Here is a 24,458-nt window from a genome sequence, read left to right as displayed (position 1 = left end):
TTCCTGAACTATTCGGTCAGCCTTGTTACAGTGAGAACAAAAATAATCCCTGCTTGTATGTATTTGCAAAGTGGATTCCCCCAGGCATATTGAATTTGAAGCCCGTGTTAGGGAAACACAGTTGGAGGGAACAAAAATACTACCAATTTGCATGTATTTGCAAGGCGAATTCTGTCATGCACCTTTATTTTGAAGCGGCTAAACGAATGTCTACCACTGTCTTGGTTTACTTTTCACTCCACCCTATATTTAATTGACTTATGTATTCCTTAAAGCTATCGATCTTCGTGTGTGATTGTCCTTATACCCTTTGTTTTTCCTTTTCCTTTTCCTTTGTGAGAGATCGGATCCCTTCTTAAGAATAAGATGAAATGTAAATACATATTAGATATAAGATAGGTTTAAGAATTGAGTGTGATGAGTGTGATTGAGAGTGTGATTGAGAGTGTGAGTGTGATCATTGTCAACATATCCTCATATCCCCTCCTTTTCCTGAAGAAAATATGTCACCCTTCTAAACTCGAGTTGACCGCGAGTAATCGGTTTCCTATATTATTAACATTAGAATTAAGGAAAATGTATATATACTAGTAACAATACAGTAAGGAGTTCGGCTCCTTTAAACCTATGTAACTGAGCCTGTAAAAATAAACGATTTAAATAAAAAATATTTAATTGACAATACTTGCTTCATCTTTTCATCCATCCGTGTGTTTGATTATTCCTGCCACAAAACTTCCTATGCACAAAAGATACGATAAGCAAATTTATAGAAACCGTCGAAACCACCCTATCGATAGTAATCATCTCTTCTCACCCATACAGCTGTAGCGCCATCGATGCGAACAATTGTCACGCTGGAGCAATATCCCACGATTCTGCCAACATCGCGAACAAGATCGTCATCTCAAATTGAGACCCACCGGGCGACAGCCACCCATTACCATCATCCGGTGACGGAGGCGGCATGGACCCAGCCAATGATTACCAGCTCTTCGTCCTCGACATCAAATTCCGCTTATAACGATAATATTATCGCCAGTGCGTCCACGTCAGCAGAAATCTTTTTCACCATGGCTAATAATGCGTCCGAAAATAATACTGTTTACGTTGATGAAATTGTTGGCACCATCAGTGAGAACAGCTCAGTCGTATCCTGGCAGTGTAAAATATGCCCATTCAGGTATTTACCGCTTCGGGGCCCACTCGCACTCCCCTGGGTTCAATCTAAAATTCATTTCCCGCCTTCAGCCTCAGTTATGTGTATGTTTACTTATTTGCTGCTGGCATTGCTAATTTTTCGTAAAATTTTCATTTCATCGAAAAGAGCTTTCTCTCGTTTACCTTCATTAATTTTTCCCTCTGTTTCGTTTCAATCTCACCGACCCGTGTCGCAAAAAACACACACATTTAAACCCAAAAAAACAGAACCACCTCCCAGGCTGAATTCTTGTATCATGAAATTCTGCACTCATCAAGTGTGGACTCCCGGACCGACAAGACCGCCAAAATCACCTGTCCGCTGTGTAAGAAACAATTTTCGAAAGCATCGCTGCGTTGCCACCTGCGTCAGCATACGGACGAACGGATCTTCCCGTGCCAGCTTTGCTCGTTGAGCTTTACCCGGAAGGCAAATCTTAAGAACCACGTGGAAAACGTTCATAACCCAAAAAAGCCAGCAATTGCGCTGGAAGTCGCGGAAGCTGCAACCAATCCCAAGACTGCTGTTTGTTTGACATGTGGAAAGGCTTTCACTAACAGGTAAGTACATCAGGGGTACTTTATATAACTCAATATTTTGCCATTCTGATGCTGTACTGCATTTGAAAATTTTTGGGGTACAAATTTGATCCCACGAAGAAACGATATCAATACATCGGGACTGATCCCCCCGAAAACCACATCACCAGAAATCCCGGATCAACATAATACAGGGAAATAATTTTCGCCGCTGTTGTGATGCAAACAAAACCTCAATTTTCTTCTCCAAACATCGTTGATCCAGCTCGAATCAGCCGGGAATTATACCATTCCGAAGGTGGAAGGAACATTCCATCGTCGGGTCCATTTCCTTGGTTTTTGGCTAGGACAAAATACCGTCATCCTCAGCATCATCATCATCGGCCCTTGTTTAATCCATGATTTGCCGCCATCACACCCTCCACATATACGCCAGTGCATGAAGGTACAGGTGGTTCCCAAGCTGTACATATGTATCGTAGATGACCACCCCTTTCCCGAGACCCGGCTGTTGCAAATTAACTCCACCGGGGGACTCGTTTTGCCGTGTGCGGATTTCAATAAATTTATCGACGTAGAAAGATTCATTGTAAGTGGTTTTTGCTCACCTCATGGACATCTCCGTTGTTTTTTTTCTCTCTCTCTCTCTTTTCGTCTTTTTCTTGGTCATCCTAATTTCCAATGATGCTGCTGGGACATTAGTGCCCGGAGCTAGGCGACATTATGTGTTACGTTTGCAAAAGCGAGTGCCACAGAGCGACGCCAAGCCCAATGGTGGGAGGGGGGCAAAATAACACAGCAAACCGATAAAATGCAAAGTTAATTACAGAAAATCTAACGTAATTTGTGAAAATAGCTACTTGACTTGATAGATTTATACAGAAGTGATATTTCTTGCCAGCGCCCGCGCCCAGCACTCGCGCTGATCTTTCCCGTTGTTGCACGGATTCTGTAGAAAGCATATCGCTCCGCCGTTCCTCTCGGAACCCAATGGGTGGAGTGAGGCAACCCGGGTTGGCACTTTTGCCGTTTTGTCGTACCTTTGGCGGGAGTTGACCAGGAGTCGGAGCAGGAGAGAATCAATATACGTATATCTTCACGTTGCATCAATGTTGTCCCGACAGCGTCGTCCTGATAGGCTCGTCGGGGAAGAAATGGATGGAGGGGACTCGAGGGGAGTCGTATGTTGAGCAAAGTCTTAGCTAAATTATCATCAATAATGAATGGCTTTGGTGGGATTAGTGGCGAAATTATTGAGTAGATTTTTTTTCCTGCCCTCGGGTTTGCATAACCGTTTGCACATGTTCACCCCCTCAATGTAGTTTCGGGTGGGTTGGCGGCAGTTGAGCAATGATTGATGCTAGGTGTTGGATGGATGTAATCATTACACATATGATAATCGGAAATAACGGGATACAAATCTTGTTGAACTCGTTAGGCCGTTCCGCGATATTAGATCAAAAGTTTGCCAACACAACAGTAACAAAACTCATAGGTAGGAAAAGTTAAAGGGACGGACATACCAACCTGTGATACCGATTACCCAAAAATGGAATTGGAATTAATTTTCCAGTTCCATTGAGTTTATAGTATTACTGTTTTTGGATACCTTGGAATTATACATTATTGTCCTTACACTACAGTGGTAGACATTCGTTTAGCCGCACCCAATTTTTCCTCAATATTTTTAAAAATAAGTCAATTCTTTGTACAGTTTTGCTCATAAAAGACGATTATTGTTTATTTTCATTGAATTCATCAACATTCCTGAGTTTTTTTTTCAAGTGCGGCTAAACGAATGTCTATCACTGTATTCATAAGCTCTTTTTCCTGCAATGACATGGAGCAAAATTCGATCAAATCAACACATTCAACGCAGTTTTCCACCGGGCACAATGCTCTCATCGCTGGAAAATACCTTCTACACATTCGGCTGAAATGCGCTGCACTTTGACGCCGCTTTTATCCTGGAAACATTGCCTGAATTCATAAAAATTGGATAATCGATCGAAAAAAAATCAGCAATAAGTCCAAACACGCATCCTCCCCCCTTAAAAAAATAAACGAAACAACAATGTCAGTGAAGCAAAAATGTAACAGGGGTCTCCACCAAACGGCATGAAAACCGACACTTTGTATCATTTCATCGAATTCCACCTTGGATTTGAGGTTACGAACAAAATCGAACCGAGATCTGATGGTGACTGCTCGTTGGCAGGAGCAGGATTGTGTAATTGTAAATGCCAGTGCTATATCAAAATAGTCTCTCGTCGATGCATGCAATCGATTTAGCTCCTATTGACGGCACGGGTACGTAAGCACAAAAATGGGTGAAACAAATGTATGAGAGAAATTGGAATTCTTCCTATTTTCATCATTTCAGCCATTCCATGCCAAACCGATATAATAGTTCCAGATTTTCGTGAAAATTGGTAGTTTTGTTCCTCATTTTATGGTGGCTCGGAAAAGGTTTTTTTTCCTTTTTTCCAAAAATCTATAACCTAAGAACTTCTTGACCGATTCAGAGTATCGATATATTAAATTTAAATCAATTAGTCTTCTTTGAATAAATATTACACTTGCACAAAAATTGAATTTGTTGTAGTAATTATCGATTGTATTGGTTTTTTTTATAGTTTGCATGGTTCCAAAACAAAGGGCGCTTTATTTTTTATTTTTTGTTGAAAGCTGAGGTTTTTTTACATAACATATTCGAAAATCAGAGAGACGTTATGTTTAGTTATGATGTTCTCAGTCTTCGTTCAACATTTCTATAGACTGTAAAGACAAATAGAGCCTGTTTCAGTTATAATTTGGTCGCACAAAGTAGAACATTTCTCAGCATAGAAATGAGGTACAACGTACAGTTTTTCGGATGAATTTTCTAGCTTTCGTGTGATAACACGCTTTATTTTCTGCACAGTACTGTTGGTAACCGTGATTCCTATCTTATTCCAGTACTTCTCCATTTGAGCTGGTAAAAAGACAAGCATAAAGGACGTGTTGCGGATAGGTTCAAATTCGTTCTACTTTATGTGACCAAATAATAACTGAAACAGGCTTCAGTATTGAAAAATTGAAATTAAACACAAAATTTTCGTACAAAAATGATGCGGGATAACACAGTTGATGCAAATTTTTAGGTTCAAGAATATCATATATCATATATCAATCAAATGATCACCAAAATTTGTTTTTTTTTCGCGTTGGTGTGTACACGTTAGGGTGCCAATGACTCTAATGGCCAATGGCTTAGTTACCCCACAAAAAATGTTCACAACCTCGAAAAAACACCCTGTGTCAAATATCAGCTTTTCAAAAGACTCAAACTTTGACCGCTTTAGGCCACTCTCCCTTAAGTCTGATTGAGCTGATATTTTACATAGGGTATATCATCGTGCAAATCAACATTTAGTAGCATGTTCCGAATGAAAAATCGAGATAACTATTTTTATTGGCACTCTAAACCATACTTTTCGTTTCTTATTCCGATTTTTGTTTCGTCCCAGAGTGCCGATTTTTGCAAAAAAAAAATTTCGAGATGGCACTAGATGTCGACGTTTTGTGCAATTTTAAGACATTTGGCATCAAATTTATTTTCAAAAACCCCGATTACCTTTATTCCCCCTGTTCGCGCGCAACCGTACTTAATTTTCGGATACTTAACAGACAATTTTTTCTTTGTTTCTGCGCTCTCTCCCATCATCCGTTTCTTCCTTCTTCCTTCTTCCTTCTTCCTTCTTCCTTCTTCCTTCTTCCTTCTTCCTTCTTCCTTCTTCCTTCTTCCTTCTTCCTTCTTCCTTCTTCCTTCTTCCTTCTTCCTTCTTCCTTCTTCCTTCTTCCTTCTTCCTTCTTCCTTCTTCCTTCTTCCTTCTTCCTTCTTCCTTCTTCCTTCTTCCTTCTTCCTTCTTCCTTCTTCCTTCTTCCTTCTTCCTTCTTCCTTCTTCCTTCCTTCTTTCTTCCTTTTTCCGACTTTGAAAATTTAAACATAAACGAAATAGACACATTTGAATATATACAATTTTTTACTTTCGAAAATCGCCACAGGTTAAAGATCCGATTTCTTTAAACTTTCAACTGAACATGTCATCTAGCGTTTTTTGGCTATCAAGACATTGAAAACTCTGCTCAGCTATAACATTGAAATTAATGACCGTGTTGAGGTCTAGAGACGTCTTGCTGACATTGATGTTATGTCCAGGAGAGCATAACAGCTTGTTTTGCATGTCAGAACGTCGTGGTGATAATAGAGCGGTGTCGTCAGCAGAAGCAAAGTCAGTTTTCTGTTCCACCCCCAAAGTAGACTGGAAGTCTCATACTGGGCTAATACGGGATTATTTACTTTATGCCGAAATCGGTTGTTCCGTGAGGCCCACAAGAAAGGGTCGTGGTTCAGGCGATCAAACGCTTTCTCATAATATATGAACACCGGGTAAAGAGATTCATGGAATTCCTTTGTGTTTTGATTCATTTCAATTCATTTGTCTGCGCAACGATGATGCACAGTGTTGCAAGGTTAGTTGTCGTCGGTGTGCCGCATCAATCATTTCATCTATACGGTTGAGTATTAACATGCACAGAATACCGAAGACTACCCATGGCAGCATATTTTCGAATGAAACGCTATTGCCGAAACGAGTGGCTGATTACAATCTTTCAATAAAGTTGGTTCGTTCCGATTTTATTCGTGTCGATCTCCCGCCTCATCGGAAAAGACGCGCTTAGTCTAGCGATGCATTGATGAACTCAGAGTGATCAAGAGAGCATCATTTTGTTAGGAAAAGAGATAATTAGAATCCTTCGAATTTTCGAACGGGACTTTCTTAAAAATGTCGATTTCCACGAAAAACTTAGCCTATAAATTTCAGCTCAATCGGATTTCATTTACTAGTATCACACAGCCGTCTAAGTTAGAGTTAGAGTTAGAGAAAACCGAAAAATCATCCCCCCCTTGGGTACATGAAATAGGGGTTTTCAGAAAAAAAACATTTTTGACACCAGAAGATCCTACCAGTCCTCGTTTGGATAATCGTATAATGAAAGCGTTCGAGCAAAAGAAGGAGGTCTTAGCACGGGGTTTGATAAAAAATGTTGGATCGTCTAAATTGAACGTTTATCGATTAAAGATCGTTTGAATCTGCGAACTCAGAAGAATCAACAGCACCCAAAACGAGCCCCAAAACAAGATGCATCGATCAGACCCAGAATATGAAAGCTATACGATACGATGCTACGACATATAGCATACGACAATATAAAACGGTGCGAGGAGGACTTGTATAACATTCACTGAAGACGAAAAATTCGGTAAAAAGGCTATTACAACAGCTGCGATGAGCAACGTTTTTGTTCCTCATTTACTTCAAGGAATGTTTACGAAAACTACTTCTACCCACGAATCGAGGTACTTACAAATGCGACCAATTGAAGAATTTTGGGTATTCTTTCTTCTTCTTCTTCAATGGCACTAACGTTCCTAGAGGAACTTCACCGTCTCAACGTAGTATTACTTGCGTCATTTTTATTAGTACTTAGTTGAGATTTCTATGCCAAATAACACGCCTTGAATGCATTCTGAGTGGCAAGCTCTAGAATACGCGTGATCACAGTGCAAGTCGGAGGAAATTTCTTTGACGAAAAATTCCCCCGACCAGAACGGAAATCGAACCCGAACACCCGGCATGTTAGTTATGACGCTAACCACTCGGCCACGGGAGCACAAATTTGCGAATTTTGGGTATTGGCGAAGGCAAATCTTAGGAAATATGTCTCTCCAGCAGAAACTATTCAACAATTTTAAAAGGAATAAAAAATGTGTTAAAACTTGTCGCCAAGGAATCTGTGTTGAAGATTTATTATGAAGAATGTTCGTAATAAGGTGCGCCAGCTCGCTTCCAATCAATAAATAGCGGATTGATTGAGAACACTGTATTGTTGTACTATTTTTAACGTAGAAGTAATTCTTAACAATACTAAAAACAAGGTGCATCAATACTTTCTGGGACAATCTTTAGTTCATTTGGTCGGTGTTAAGTCAAACCGAACTAAGTGACAAAATTAGTTATTATCACACTAATGCTGCAAAGAATAGGTTTAAGGCTTAAGGTTTAAGAATGATCAGCAAAAATTGATGATAGTATACCGTCAGAGAGAAAAAAAAACCACGTTTTCCTGACAACTAGAAAAAGCAAGAATTTCTAATGAAATATTGGATTTCTTCGCACCCTTCGTCCTTCAATGAACACGGAAAAGTAAGACAATTCACAGTTATTGAACAGTTGATAGAATATATTATTATATCTTGTTCAGACAGAGTGCACCAACTGTCAGAGACAGGGTTGCCAACTATAATTTCCAAAAATCAGGAAGAATGAAAATAAAATTCAGGAAAAAATCAATATACTTCATATTGGGTTATTCAAAAGTTCGTGCCGCTTTTTAGGTAATCAAAAGCATCATTTTCAACGACAAATATACTTTCCTTCAATTTTATAGGTACGGTTTTTTCCACAATCTTTCGTCATCCATCGTCCTTCATGTTTCCTTTCCTTGTTTCTCGTCGTGAATTGTTAAATGTATTTTTATTGCTGTCCATATGGTCGAAGTTTTAAGGTCTCTTTTCAAGAACCTAAACCTGTGATAATATGAAGCTGCAATATCCGTTTAGTTTAGCTGGTGAGATAGCACATCCAAAATGATTTGTCGTGTTGTTAAAGAGACATTCAGTATGGCATTACCCTGATGGAACACATCTAGCACATTGCTTCATTTTGTTTTTATTTCTCGTATGGTTTTTGAATCATATGATTTTACTATATGATAGTACTCATATATTGTTCATGTAAATTTTGCTCAATGTCTGTGAAGTATGATTCTAGAGTGAGAGGGAAAAAAATCTCGCAACACTATCATCAATGCTTATTCGTTTAATTCGCGTTGACGGTATTGAGCTTTGTGTTCTGTTATTGTGCAGCGGAAATCATAATGTTTTTTTTGTTGAGGTTAAGTCGTCGAATAATAATGAATTTTCGTGATTTTTCTCGGATGTTAGGCATAAAGTGAAGTGTTCGAGTACTTAGGTTATTGTTTCAGGTTTATTGGAAAATGTATTTTCCCTTTTTTGAGTGCACGAATAATAACTATTACGTTGTTGACAGCTGGATGCGTGGCTGCTGAAAAACGGTACCTTGCTGGTGGTATCGGTTCTGAAGCAACGGGGTATCGCAGAATGAAATTAAATGAATATTTTGAAACATTAGGACAATACCTAAGGCGTAACATGAAGGTTTTTGAAAATTCGAAAAATTGCCAAATTGGCGGCCATTTCTGTTAAAAATAAGTTATTTTTCATGAAAAATCGCTGTTAATTAAATAATGCTCATAAATAATCGAAAAAATTAGATATCGAAAAACGGCTTTAAATAATTCATTTTTACATGCTGAAAAAAATTTCAGCAAAATCGTTCGAGTATATCAAGATATCTGAGGGGAAGCGGTAAACCACGATTGAAGAGCTCAAAATCGCAATTTCAGAAACATGGAAAAATATCGAGAAATTCGTTCAGCAGCATTTGATAAAAAGTATTCCAACACGAGTTTTCCAGGTTATTAACCGAAGTGGCAAGGTTGCCAATTATTGACATGTAAATCAGCCGATCGTTTTGAATTTTTCGTTGCTAATACTTATGAATTTTGAAATGGTCTTATAGAAAATGGACAGCTGAAATTATCATATTTAAGCACAATAAATAAACAAACAACTCTTTTGAACGAAATTGACGTTAAATATACTTTATCCTAAGCATTCAACAATGTATGAATGTATCTTGTTGAAATTCTAACAGTTTGTGTTGCAACGAAATAGAATACCATAAGCTTAAAACGCATGGTTTTGGAAAAACAAGTTTAAAAATTCGTACAACAATACTATATCTTTGAGGTGCCATCATACTTTTGGCTGTAACTTTCCAACGAAATCAAATATTGAAAAATCTTTTTAGAACAACATTTCTGAGGGCATAAGCTTCCCAAAAATTAAAAAAAATCGATTTTTAAGACCTTCTAGACCGGGGTCACCCCTTAACAAACACACTTTTTAAATAAAATAAATGAAGCTTACCTTTCGGTATAGAATATGTATTCTAAATAACTGTTTTTCAAGAAAATTGTGGCTTTTATATTATAACGATAAGTTTTTGTGAGAGTACCAGGGAATGTATAGACAAATGGCTTTTTCATGTAGGTGATTATGAGAATTCTCATTTCCAACCAGTAAAACTTTGGCATGGGTATATTTGTAACGGAGAATTTTTGTGCTGATGGAGTAAAAGTACCAAAATCAGGGAAATCAAGATCATTCCAGTAAAATCAAGCAAAATTAAGTAATTGTCAGGTTGTTAGGGAACGTGTTAAAAAGTCCGGGAAATCCTGAAATCTGGAAAGTTGGTATCTCTGGTCAAAGAGTAAAGGATTCTAGTTATTGAACCTTTCATGATCGATTTCAAATCCAACCATGCTCTGCTATTGACTGCAAGTACTTTTTTTTTATTTTAAAACTAGTTCTAGGAGAAAATGAAAACTTTATTTGTATAAGCACTAGTTTTATCATAAAATCTTTGGAACGGATTTGATTTTTATGCACCACTCTTCGAGAGAGGAGAGTTTTAAAAACTACATTATCATATTCAAAATATTTTAGGTTTTCACTATTTTTATGCTTCTTGAGATACCTCTGCACTCGCTTTACCAAACTTCAATGTCTATATACCATTGGATGGATAATTAAACCCTTGTCTGAAGAGCCGTTGGTAGATCTAGGTTTCAATTTGTAATTTGTGAGAAACAAAGATTTGAAAAACAAGTCTTTTGAAGCGTTGTGACGTCACAAAAATAGAGCATTTTTTTAGTTTATCAGATGAACCAAAGTTCAAACATTTTTACATTTGGGTTTCTCTGAGCAAACAATGAGGGTCAACAACCGACAAAATTTGGTTAAGATCGGTCCACGAATAGAGGAGAAACAACTGTCTCCAGAAGTTGTTGTCATGTCACGCAAAGTATACGATCCATTCCTGCGTGATGTGACAACATTTTGACTCACTACAAACACTTCTTTTACGTTTTCATGTATAAATCACACAACAATAAACAATGTTATAGTAAAATTGAGAAACTCTCCTACAAGAATCAGCAGTTGGAGAATATTTTATAGTTAGATTAGCTTGTTGTCAGTCAAATACTTTTGGGATGTCGCAGCACCCGACATTTTGCTATTTCCGACTATTGAACATTAATGTTGTATTTTCAGTTCCGTTGCAAAACATACAATTGAAACTTCATCTATGTTTTGTCAACAATAGATGAACATAAATCCAAGAATATAGAATATAATCTCGTTTCGACTTCCGGTTTGCTGATATTGAATAACGAAAAAAAATATGGAAAAATCATACGATTTGGGTATTGGTTGCAGGTGTCTCACCAGCGGAAGTCAAGTATCGTATTCCGATATCATGTTAAAATCGAGGATGGTGACTTCCGGTTCGTTGAAAGGGGATCTAGAAAACCGGAAATGGCATAAAATCACACAATACGATTGTGAATGGTAGCGTTGGCATACATCCATGGGTACGCGAAGAAGAATGACAAAGAAAATAAAATTTGATAGTGAGCAGATAGGATTTAAGCGAGAGGAAGATAATATTTGAGTGGTAAGAACTTAGCCCTAGAGACGAGTGGATTTAGACCAAAAAAAGTGCACATACAAATGCACACGCAAACGTCAACGGTCAACCATCAAAATCAAAGTCACAGTCAAAGTCATCTTCAACACGCAAACATAAATGCCCTTGCGCACATGCACACGGGTGCATACAAAGAGTTTATCAAAAGTTTCTGATAGCTAAATCAAATGCGTTCCCCCTGTAGTGAGCGCCACTCGATGAACCAGGCGTGTGCGAGTCATTGGTGGCAAGTGCTAGAAAGAACGTGTAAACAATCCCCCGACTTTTCCCAAATAAAGACATACCGTGTATTACAGGTAACAGGTAGATTCAATTTATATAGTTTATTTTGATGAACATACCATAAACAATTGAAATTGCCTTGTTTCGCAACGTTTCACAATCTGAAAGAACATAGAACTCATTTTGCATACAGGTCGAATATATTTCTTCTCTATTTTTGAAGGAATGAAAACGTAAAATGGCGCTTTAACGCTAGAATGAAGAGAACCAGAAAAAGTCACCATATTATCAAATTGTCAGCGTTATTTTTTTTTATCCCATTTATTTATTTATCAGGCTCATTAACATTTTATCTGTAACAGAGCCGGGTTTTTATCGTGTACATGTACATATAATTATGTTTCTATAAATTGTAAATTACACAGTAGTAGAGTAGCCATTTAGGTGTTATGTTTTCTGTTCCGTTACATTATGGTAAGTTACACAGTAGTAGCCATTTAGGCGTAAGGGTATTCTATCTGTTCTTCCATTGTTCAGCAGACCGGACAGCGGAGACAGTTGATATTGATCATTGTTGGGTTATTTATAGAACAGCAGCCCAATGTTTCTTGCAGAGCAGAGCAGTAGTATGGATGAATCGATCTTTGTTCCACCGTAGATCGACCTCCATAGCTGATGATGGTTGCGTGGACGTAGTTATTCTATAACAACACAAAGATGGTCAATTGAGGGCCCTGAGTTTGAACTCACGATCGATCGCTTATTAACACTTTGGCGTCCGGCGACACCACAGTGGTTACGCACGCAAACTAGCGCCTGACTGCCGGCGACACCAAAGTGGTTACGTGCGCATAGTATTTCAGTGGCCGGCGATAGCACTTTAGTATCGTTTGCATTTTGTTGGGGTTTTGCTTAAGTAACAATAACTTACACATACTATCAAGTTTAATGTTTTTATAAGTAGGGGAGGTGAGGAAAAACGGACATATTAAGAAGAGCTTTTATTATATCTTTCGAAACCGTAATCCGAGTTAGCGCTGCGGCGCGAAGCGCATATTTTTTTACGAACCGTGCGGACGTCAAAGTGTTAAGCGAACGCGTAACCAAGTGGCTACGAAGACCCCCTGTCAGCGTTATGACTCCTTTCATTTGAAAATTCTATTGAAAATTCAGTAGGAAACACCATTCCTGAGATACAAAGGAGGACAGGTTCAGGACCACCTTCCCCTATAGGATGGACTTTTGGAAGGGGAAGGGGAGATCTAAAAAAAACATAAAAAATAGTATATCACTTGCTACAATACGGTAGAATTCTTATGTAATACAACTTATTGATTGTGTGACGTGACAACGCTTCGTAGACACTGTTTATTCGCACAGAGCGCGTTGTCAGGTCACAAAATGCATACCGATTTTTGCAAAGTTCTTGCGAGTTTTTTGAAAAAATGAGTACACAGGAATTTACGTTCATCTTTCGTTGACATAGAACCAATTTTTTTTGTATGTTTTGAAACGGAACTGAAAATACAACATTATTGTTCAAAAGTCGGCATCCACAAAAAGACAGGTGTTGTCACAAAAGTATTGGGCTGTCAACGAGCGAATTCAACTGTAAAATATTCTCCAACTGAAGATTCTGAAATTTTCTCAATTTTACTATTTGGAAATCGTGCGATTTATACATGAAAACGAGAAAAACCTGTTTTAGTGAGTCAAAACGTTATCACGTCACGCTGGAATGGGTCATATGTTTCTGAAGAGTCTTGTACCTTTGAGGAAGATACTGAACGCAACCGCAACGAAATTGATTATCTTGCCGGTTCTATCGTGTTTCTGGGATGTTTGATGAACGTAATTGAAATATTTCTGTTTCATTATAGAATTTAATTCAACCTTTGAGTATCAATAAATTGTATAGAATTGGAGAATGACTTACCCGTTTAGGATTCTGCATGATTCCTCAAAAAGCAAAAATATGCTGAGCCCGACTTGTAGCTCTGCCCGCTTTATCTAAACGGACATGGTATTTCGAAGGTAAAATACACGGATATCACTCTCTTGCTGAAATACGTTCTTACGAGAACCACGAATTTTACGAGAATTTATAGCAGAATGACAACAAGGATGATTATTTAAACTAGATTTTGTTAAGCAGATTTTTAGTGATGCTATTCGATTATTTTCAGTAATTAAAATATTGTTTCAAGCCATAAAACCAATTTTATTGTAAGTATGAGCTTAGCCGAGTAAATTCTACAATTTAAAATCCACGTCGACTGCGTACTGAACAAATGATATGATTCCATCATTAATCTGTTCAGGCATATTGGACCAAGTACATATAGTCGTAAAACCCTCTCGATTGACCTTAGAGAGGTTTTTATATAATAATGTTTTTTCATCATCTTGTTAAAAAGTAGCTGGGAGCTGTAGAAAAACAATTGGGATGCATGATTGTTATCTTCTAAAACTACACAGCTTCAAACTGGGTTCGTTTTCTCCCAAATGAATTACGTTACTTAGTCCGATCTGACTGAACACCGCTCAGGCTAAGTCCCAAAAAGTTGATTTTCGGCCAAAAATTTTTTTTGTGATAACACCAGATCTCGACTTTTTATGCATTTTTAAGTCAGTTTTTTTTTTATCTCATTTATTTATTTATTAGGCTCATTAGCATTTTAGCTGTAACAGAGCCGGGTTTTAATCGTGTACATGTACATATGTTTATGTTTCTATAAATTGTAAATTACACGGTCGTTAAGTTTTCTGTTCCATTACATTATGGTAAATTACACAGTAGTAGCCATTTAGGCGTAAGGGTATTCTTTCTGTTCATCCATTGTTCAGCAGACCGGACAGCGGAGACAGTTGATATTGATCATTGTTGAGTTATTTATAGAACAGCAGCCCGATGTGTCTTGCAGAGCAGAGCAGTTGTATGGATGAATCGATCTTATTTCGACCGTTGAACGATTTCCATCGCTGATGATGGTTGCGTGGACGTAGTTATTCTATAACAACACAAAGATGGTCAATTGAAGGCCCTGAGTTTGAACTCATGATCGATCGCTTGGTAAGCGAACGCGTAACCAAGTGGCTACGAAGACCCCCTTTAAGTCAGTTGGCATCGAAAGAAAAATCGATTTTCTAAATCCCCTTGGAAGATTTTCAAGGATGAAAAAATCAAAACTTTGAGTGCTTTGAGGCACCCCTATATCATGTCCGATTGAGCTGAAATTTTGCACAGGTCATTTTTTGGACCAATAAACAAAATGTACATGGTCGGTTCTTTAAATTTAAAGCATATATGTTCTGGAATCCTCTTTCTACGGTTTTTGCGCAGATATCGTTACAAAAAATTCACATTCCAGCAAAGCAATGCTACTATTCATTCCAGTAAGGGAACTAAGCAATGGATTAAGGGCCAAAACTTATTTTTTTGGGCTATCCAGGTCGCTCTCCAGACTTGAATCCTGTTGAAAATCTTAGGGAGTTCCTTGTACGCAGAATCTACACTGAGGGAAAGCGGTAAACCACGATTAAAGAGCTGAACATCGCAATTTCGGAAACATGGAATAATATCGAGAAATTCGTTCAGCAGCATTTGGTAAATAGTTTTCCAACACGAGTTTTCCAGGTTATTAACCGAAGTGGCAAGGTTGCCAATTATTGACATGTAAATCAGCCGACCGTTTTGAATTTTTCATTGCTAATACTTATGAATTTTGAAATGGTCTAATAGAAAATGGACAGCTGAAATTATCATATTTAAGCACAATAAATAAACAAACAACTCTTTTGAACGAAATTGACGTTAAATATACTTTATCCTAAGCATTCAACCATGGATGAATGTATCTTGTTGAAATTCTAACAGTTTGTGTTGCAACGAAATAAAATCAGGGTGGTCTTATAGAAGTTGGACAGAGAGGAGAAATAATCCTGAGCAAAATTCTTGAGAAACAAACGTGTGTCCCTGAAGAAGTTCATGTAAATATATTGCACAATTCGACAGAAGAACATGATGATAGCACGTGCAGAAAGGTTGGAAGTCCACGCATTATACTGCAAAAAAAGAGCTTTTCTGTCCCAAAAGAGTATCCAAAATTACTTATCTTCTATGCTGAGGAATGTGGGAAAGCAAACTCTGCCAATAATTGGTTGAACTTTTCCCTTGATAACCACTCACGTTTGATAGAAGCTGTCATCATCGTCAGCATCACCATCACCATCATCATCACCTTCAACAATAAGTGCTAGCTGGCCAAGTTGCGGTGAAGCTTCTGCTGCATCTTCAGTAGCAGCAGCATCATCACCATCACCAAGTGCCTGATGCATTTTCTGAGGGGATCACCAGCTGCTCTTTTTTCGAGAACTTTCAGCGATAAAACTTGTCGGTCATTCGTCCCCGGAGTGGTCCCGGTGTGTGGGTGCTTGTATTGCGCGCTGTCAGCGTCATCACACGCTCTCGAAAGGAAGCGATGCAATTATCATATATATCTTCCTCGGTGTGACATTTTCGTTTCATGCAAATGTCATTTTGGAATATTTTTTAAACGAATGCGGCGATAAATTTTTATGTTTATTATCATAATCAGGTATAGTTTTCTTACGTTGTCGTATATTCTTTTCGGTGCACTCTTTTTCTGTCCGCTATGGGTTTCGGTGATGACACAACTTCCTGATGTCCGTCCCCGATGCATTCTTCTTCCCGACGAGAGCAGAATGGCGTTCCAGTTGGGAGAGCAGTTTATCGACGGTGCAGCCGAGGGTCGGCACTTGTCAATCGAACGACTCCTACTGGAAGTGGTGCATCCCAAGTGAAGTAGGATCAATTTGATGAGAGGACGTTCTTCGTTCGGCATCTTATCCCCGGCAGAAGAGGAACGTTATCAGGGAATGATTTTGATGGTCCTCAAAAATTATGATGATGAGTTTTTCAGGATATGGCCATTGGATTTTTGGGAGTGTTACTACCAGCCTCAATTGATGCTTCAAGGCTATCAACTTCACTAAACAACTTCCATCAAGGAAATTAAGCGTTGCTCGTCGTGAAATTTCCAGGAGAAGATTCACGGCATGGATTTCCAGCCACCCCGGGGCGTCACCCGTCTGATCTTAACTATATCATTTCCCTAAATTACAGTATGAATATGTAATTACTTCCAACTGGCTTACATCAAACCCTGTCTCCGAATAGGGCCGGGATGGCAGTGCATATGCTGCCAAAATTTATTCGATAAATTTTTCGGAGCATCAGTGGAAGTGTACCGTATACATGTATAGGATACGCCTGAGCTGTACATTGAATGTCCTTCGCTATGACGTGACTGCTTTCTCCAGGACCGCCGTGCCATGGTATGGCGGCTGCTGGCACTGATTGTAGTAGTGGCATCGGCGGCAGTGGTGGTGCAGTAAATCTTAAACCCTACATCCCTCTCATCCCAGCGTATTCCGGGAGAAGAGTTTCGGCAGGGCGGAGGGCGTCCGTAATGTATGCGCTCTTCCAGTGTATATCACCCGATGTGTCATATTAATATCATATATTTTGAAAGGGTTGCCCACCGGCATTGGTCCCGGATGCTGGTGTCGTAGTGTTTTTCAGTGGAGTCCTGCCCGCTGAATGACGACAGCAGGGAGGGGATGAAGAGTGTTTGTGTGGGCATAACAAGCGCACCAATTAAGAGACGAATGGACTTGAACACACAAAATAGTCCCCTCGGGAACTGTCTCCAGCGGGAAAGCGAGAAATGGCGTCACGTTCGCTTTATGGCTCAGAACCATACATGAGAACGGGTTCTTTATTGCAGGATTTATCTACTTAGCGCTAGACTTTTGAACCTACTACCACGGTAGTAGTTCACGAGTCGCGCTCGACAGTAGTAAAAGTTTTTGAGCATCAAATTGAAGAGTTTCGGAGGCATGACATAAAATAGCTGATGTTTTATGCAACAACACAGCAGACAGAGCATCAGACAACAGAAAGTCTTTGTTATCGTTTGCATTTTTCAATCTAAAGTTTTTGAAGATTGAACCAGTCAGTTCTACAAAAGCAAACTTGCGGCTGCTGAACTCTACTTTCATCCTCGTATTGTAAAATACTACATTGACTAAGAAGTCCAGGGATTTTTCAACCGATAGCGCCACTAAAAATGAACAAGATTCATTTTAAGAGGTTCACACATGAGATCCATAAGTCACATCTGTCATGACATTACGTTTTTTTGTTCACAAACTAAAGTTGTTCAATTGTCACTACCTGAGCATTCGTAGAGAAAATAGAAAAAGAGGAATTTCGTATTTTGATCAAACATTGTTTTTTGATGGGAAAAAAACTCCTGAACAAACAATGCAGTGATTGAAGAAATATTATTCAACTTCTGCTCCTTCAAGAACAACAGTTTATCGGTGTTTTAGGAAATTTAAAATGGGCCGTACAAGCACCACATATGCACCTCGCTCTGGAAGGCCAAAATAGGCTACGAATCCAGAAATCGTAAAACAAGTGCATCGACTTGTTTTGAACGATCGTAAAGTGAAGCTACGCGAGTTAGCTGAAGTTGTTGGCAAGCTATCCGCGCGATGGGTGCCGCGTTTGCTGACCGTCGATCAAAAACAGCGACGCGTTGATGATTCAACAGCCGGTTTGGCGTTGTTGAAGCGTTATCGAGTGGACTTCTTCCCAATCTAATCGCGACGGCGAAGAGTAAATCGTGAAAAACCTGAGAAGTGAACCGATAAAACTTCTCTGAAATCAATCGATTCGACGATATATTCCGTTATTCGTCGTGCGTATACTTCATAGAACTCCAATCGCGTCGGAGGAGAGTTATCTTCCGAGAAAACTCATCTAAAAGCACTGAGTTAACCACAATTAAGCTATTAAGCTATATAAATGACCCGGTTCGTTCACTTGAACAAGTCGCTCTGAGTCGCTCACTGTGATGAACCATTTTGCCCATCTCTAGCCTGCACGAACATTTGTTTTCGTAAAAAAAATTTAACCTTGTGAAAAATAGGACTGCATGGCTCATTGTGTTACTACTCGTCCCGAAAGTTAGAAGAACTTGGAGACGATGTAGGAGTTATTGAAGCAGTTGTTTCCGCATATTTATTAGGGTGCCAATGAAAAATGTCATCTCGAATTTCAAAAGGTTACCACATGAAAAATGGGCACCACCTCGAAAAAACACCCTATGCCGAATTTCAGCTCAATCGAACTTAATGAAGAGTGGCGCAAAGCGGTCAAAGTTTGAGTTTTTTGAAAATCGAAAAATTACCCAAGGGGGGAGTAAAGGAAATCGGGGTTTTCGAAAAAAAATTGTCGTAAAATTGCATGAAACGTCGAGATCTAGTATCATCTCGAAACATTTTTTTGTCAAAAATCGGCATTCTGGAACTTAGTTTTTTTGTATTACGAAACGAAAAGTATGGTTTTGGGAGCCAATAAAAATAGTTATCTCGATTTTCCATTCGAAACTTGCTACGAAACGTTGATTTGCACGATAATATACCCTATGCAAAATATTAGCTCATTCTGACTTCATTTACTGGTGTCACAAACTTTAAAATTTGAGTTTTTTTGAAAAACGAAAAATCAGGTTTTCAAAAAAAAAGTTGATGCCAAATGTCTTAAAATTGCATTACTCGTCGAGATTTACAGTTATCACGGATTTTTTTTGTCAAAAAATTTGTTTTTTTGGCGCATGGTCGTTTTTCCGCCTGAAAAATCGATTTATGACACAAAAATGTTTTTTGTGATAACTGTAAATCTCGACGTTAGCTCAATGCTAATGCTAATGCAAATGCTAACTGTAAATCTCGACGTATCATGCAATTTTAAGACATTTGGAATCAAAAATTTCTTTAAAAAACCCCGATTTCCGGTGATTTTTCGGTTTTCAAAAAACTCAAATTTTAACGTCTGCGGCACCAGTAAATGACGTCCGAATGAGCTAATATTTTGCATAGGGTATATTATCGTGCAAATCAAAATTTCGTAGCAAGTTCCGAATGAAAAATCGAGATAGCTATTTTTATTGGCACCCAAACCATACTTTTCGTTTCGTACTCCGAAAAAAAACTTCTAGTTCTAGAGTGCCGTTTTTTGACAAAAAAAATATTTTCGAGATGACACTAGATCTCGACGTTTCATTTTAAGACATTTGGCATAAAAAAATTTTGAAAACCGCAAATTCCTTTACTCCCCTCTTGGGTGATTTTTCGATTTCCAAAAAACTCAAACTTTGACCGCTTTGCGCCATTCTCCCTTAAGTCCGATTGAGCTGAAATTCGGCATAGGATGTTTTTTCGAGATGGTGAACTTTTTGCATAGGGTAACTTTTTGAAATTTTAGGGTTGATTTTTTCCCATACATTCATTGGCACCCTAATATTTATATACAATGGGGAAAATCCAAAAAGAAGGAAGAGGAGAACTACATGAGTTATGGCGATTTTTTTTTTTTTTTTGGAAAAGTGGCGATTCATTCCTCAACATAGTCTTCTTTTAGCTGGATACGCTTGACCCAGTGATGCTCCAACTTCTTTAATCTATCTGAAAAATACGTTTTCTCAAGGTCTGCAAAGTGGGCCTCAGTGGCGGCGATGATCGCCTCATTCGACTCAAAATTCTTGCCGACGCGTGACTTTTTCAAGTTTTGAAACAAAAAAAAGTCACACGGGGCCAAATCTTGAGAATACGGTGCTTGAGAATAGTGGAGCAGCAGTTCGTAGTGCAATTCGATCAATTTGGCCGTGGCGACGGCGGAATTTTCTTTTTTTTTTCATTTTTCTAAATTCCGCGGACACGCCCGCTTCCACACACGGTCAGAACAAAACTACGAGTCCGATTCGCCTGAACCTTTGACAGTAGTCGTTTACGAGAATGTACTACACGATAAGTAATCTCTCTTGCGATACTGACACCATCGGTCGATGAGGCTAAGTACTTATCGGACCGCCCTCGTAAATAAATACCAAATACACAACAGCAATATCACAGAGAAACGCACAGTCTGTGAGTATATGAGTTACGATTTTGCGCGCGAGTACATGAGGGGATAAGCGCGCGCACAAGATGTCTGCTCCTGTTCGTCGAGCACATCCGGAAATGCTTTTACCGCTGATTTATCAACGAAAGAGAGTGTTGATGGAGAGGTTCGTTTAAAGTTGATAGGTCGTTTTCAAAAGATACGCGAGAATTTCTTCTTCAATATAACGGTTGCCACACAAAAACAACAACATTTATCTATGGCGTGTTTTGTTTGGCGGCGAGAAGTGTATCTACTTCTACAATCTCATATGCTAGAAATCATGGGTAGACCCAAGACAACCATCAACGACGTGGCCAAAATGGAACATTTTTGGTCATAAGGTAATACTTTATATTTAGTAAGATTAGCAAGGTGTGTTCACAGAACCTCTCACCTGGAAACAAAATAATAAAAATCAATGTGCATTTTATTATTTCGGATATTACTTCAGAATACATCGAACTGTCGCATTGAATAACATTTCAGTGAATTCGGTGGCCCCGAAAAACGCCATGTTCTCATGGAATGGATTCTTTCTTGTTCTTGCGAGAACCACCGGCCATATGTCGAAATTTGGATCCTTATTGACAATGCACGTAATGCATCTCCTTTTCTAGACACACATGATGATGTGTTGTGATAGGAGCGAAGCAGATGGTTCAGATTGTGCAGAAAATTTAAGCTATTTGCTGCTGCCACTGCTGCTGATATTGGTTCTGCTGCTATACTACCGTTTCTCTGCGTGTGGATTGCTTTCCACTGCTATCCCAGTAAAAAACAGGAAGTGGGTTATATCTATGGTATAACCGCAAGGGTGACGTAGGACTATCGTTGATTTAGAGATCATTTGTTTAAAGTTGAATCTAAATCCATTCTGAATGAATGAATAAATGAATATTTGGGGGACTTCGAAAACGAGAGCGTTACGTTGGAGGCACAAGGTTTTATGTATCCAATATAGGATACGAAAAACCTTGTTCTGAAGAATAATCTTCAGAAGCTTTCCTGCTAACTGTACTTGATTGACAAATCACAAACCCAAATGTATTATATGGATATTTTATGGATAGAAAACATTAAAATAAACTCTTTCGCTTGAATGTAATTTTCAATTCCAAGGGGAACTGGCAGATTATTTTCCAGCAACGATTAGATATTTCCACATTTTCCTTGATTGAAACATATTTGGTCACAGTGTTACATGGATAGAAAACATTCAAATAAACTCTTTCACATGAATGTATTTTAAAATTCCCAGAGGAACTGGCAGATTATTTTTAAGTAACGATTAGATATTTCCATATTTTCCTCGATACTGGAAGCCCACCAGTGGTTAATGCTAATTCGATAACCACCTATTAATAGCACTTGATTGAAAAATATTTGGTCACAGTGTTACATGGATAGAAAACACTCAAATAAACTCTTTCACATGAATGTATTTTTAAATTCCCAGAGGAACTGGCAGATTATTTTCCGGATCTTTCTCGATGCTGAATGGTATCCAAACGGAAAAAAATTCCGCGCGTGTATGTGTGTGTGTAGCGGCTGCTTCGATGGTCACCTTCTCTTCTCCTGAAGGATCGGCTTCTCTGTGCTCCCCCACAGTTTCAAACAAACTGCTTGCGTTTGTTTGCGGGCAGATCTCGATCTTTCGCCGTCCAGCACCATCAGCATCGATGTTGTCTTGTCGATGTCCTCACGAAAAATGAATGCGTCTTACCACCAGAATATCGCTTAAGTATGCTTTTTGTGTGTGATTGAATCGAGAGAAGGTGTGGTTTACGATGGCAATTTGGAAGGCAAACTAGAGGGGAATGAACTCCCTGAGCTCGGAAATTTCGGCGACTGAGCAATAATCGATTGCGGGCGCATACAATATTGGATACGGAAATATCCTACTGATGGGGAAGAATAATCTTCAGAAGCTTTCCTGCTAATTACACTTGATTGAAAAATTACAAAATCAAATGTATTTGATCGCTGTGTTATATGGTTAGAAAACATTAAAATAAACTCTTTCACATGAATGTATTTTTAAATTCCCAGAGGAACTGGCAGATTATTTTCCAGAAATGATTAGATCTTTCCGGAACTTTCTCGATGCTGAATGGCATCCAAACGGAAAGAATTCCGCGCGTGTATGTGTGTGTAGCGATGTCTTCCCGGGGAACCGTTTGTGGCATCACTCTCCTCCTGATGGATTCCCTTCTGGCCTAGGGTGCACAAACAGGCTCTTGGTGACACCGTTCATCCGCGCTTTCATGATAAACGAAGAGCTTCACCACAACAGCGACAACATGCTCCAATCGCTGTTCAATTAGAACTGAGTGGATTTCCGAGCGGCGCTCGCTCATATACCGATTGGTGATTTCAATAGCCTGTTTTGAAAGCAATTTTAAGACTATTGAAACAAGTTTTTGGATCAAAAAGTAACAAGTATAGAACGCGTAGACATTTTATCTTTCGAATGAAGTGTTTATCATACCATTTCGTTCAGTTGTTTAGGAGCTATTAACACTCAAAATCTCGGTCTCCCGCGTAACGCTTTCGTTTTCGAAACTTTGATTTTACACCCCGGTATAGAAATGAAAGACGTAGTCCTACGTCAAAAATGGAAAACACTTTTATGTGAAACATTTGATCTACAGGGTGGTTAATTATCAAACCTCTCATTCAATAGTCTAGGGCATTGATAAGACTAAAATAAAATCATGGGACATAAGATGAAGTCGCTAATTGTGGATAAATCCAAGGTGCCCCACGATTTTATTTTAGTCTTGTCATTAGCCCTAGACTAATGAAGGAAAGGTGTGATAACTGGTAACTGATACTCGCCTAATTATTTTCTAGCTTTTAGTACATCATTATGTATAATCACAATTAAACCATTTAACTTAAAAAGTTTTTTTTAATTATTTTATTTTCTAGTTTTTAGTACATTATATGTATCATCAGAATATTTCTCTACAACTGCACTACTGTATTCTATCAGTCAAAAAATTTCATTTGAGTGGATTGCAGAAAATACATAGTGTGTTCTCCAAGTCAAGTTCGTTCGTTTGATACACATATCTCAATCAACCTTTTTTTTTTAATGATATGGAATCAGCTATTTTGTAGCAGCGGCCAAATTGGATTTTTCCAGATAAGCAGTTTTAAAATGACAGCGGAGATAAAGGCATTTTATAAATTCGGTCAGTTCCTATTCGTCAAATTTCTATTATTGTGGGACAACCCTACAGACATACAAACATACAAACGAACAGTTCAAGCTAAATAAAACCGTTTAATAAAGTAATTTCTTTCCATATGATATTCATATTAACGGGGTTTTGACATAATATGTTGTCCGCCATTTGGTAGGATTTTGATGGATTTGCATTTTTCATAAATAACCGTGTTCTTCTAGTCAAGTCCTTTCATTTGACACCCATAATAATAGGGTTTTGAGAAAATATGTAGTCCGCTATTTTGTAGTGGCAGCCATCTTGGATTTGCATTTTTCATAAATAACCGTGTTCTACTAGTCAAACCCTTTCATTTGATACCCATATCAATGAGGTTTTGAGAAAATATGCAGTCCGCCATTTTGTAGTGGCAGCCATCTTGGATTTACATTTTTCATAAATAACCGTATTCTACTAGTCAAACCCTTTCATTTGATACCCATATTAATAAAGTTTTGAGAAAATAAATAGTCCGCCATTTAGTAGTGG

The 24,458-nt window shown here is 38.4% G+C and overlaps 1 protein-coding gene across 1 annotated transcript in view; it reads left to right on the top strand.

Annotated features, from left to right (window-relative positions):
- LOC129779250 (zinc finger protein ZFAT) overlaps positions 1-24,458 on the top strand; it is a 224,618-nt gene that overhangs the window by 146,910 nt on the left and 53,250 nt on the right. Inside the window, exons 4-5 of the mRNA XM_055786634.1 lie at positions 826-1,183; positions 1,429-1,761. Coding sequence (XP_055642609.1) covers positions 826-1,183; positions 1,429-1,761 — 691 coding nt within the window. The remainder of the gene's footprint in view (positions 1-825; positions 1,184-1,428; positions 1,762-24,458) is intronic.

Source organism: Toxorhynchites rutilus, chromosome 3, assembly GCF_029784135.1.
Source record: "Toxorhynchites rutilus septentrionalis strain SRP chromosome 3, ASM2978413v1, whole genome shotgun sequence".
NCBI classification, from domain to species: domain Eukaryota; kingdom Metazoa; phylum Arthropoda; class Insecta; order Diptera; family Culicidae; genus Toxorhynchites; species Toxorhynchites rutilus.
The sequence above is the reverse complement of the archived record's forward strand: the minus strand, read 5'-3'. Positions and strand labels throughout refer to the sequence as shown.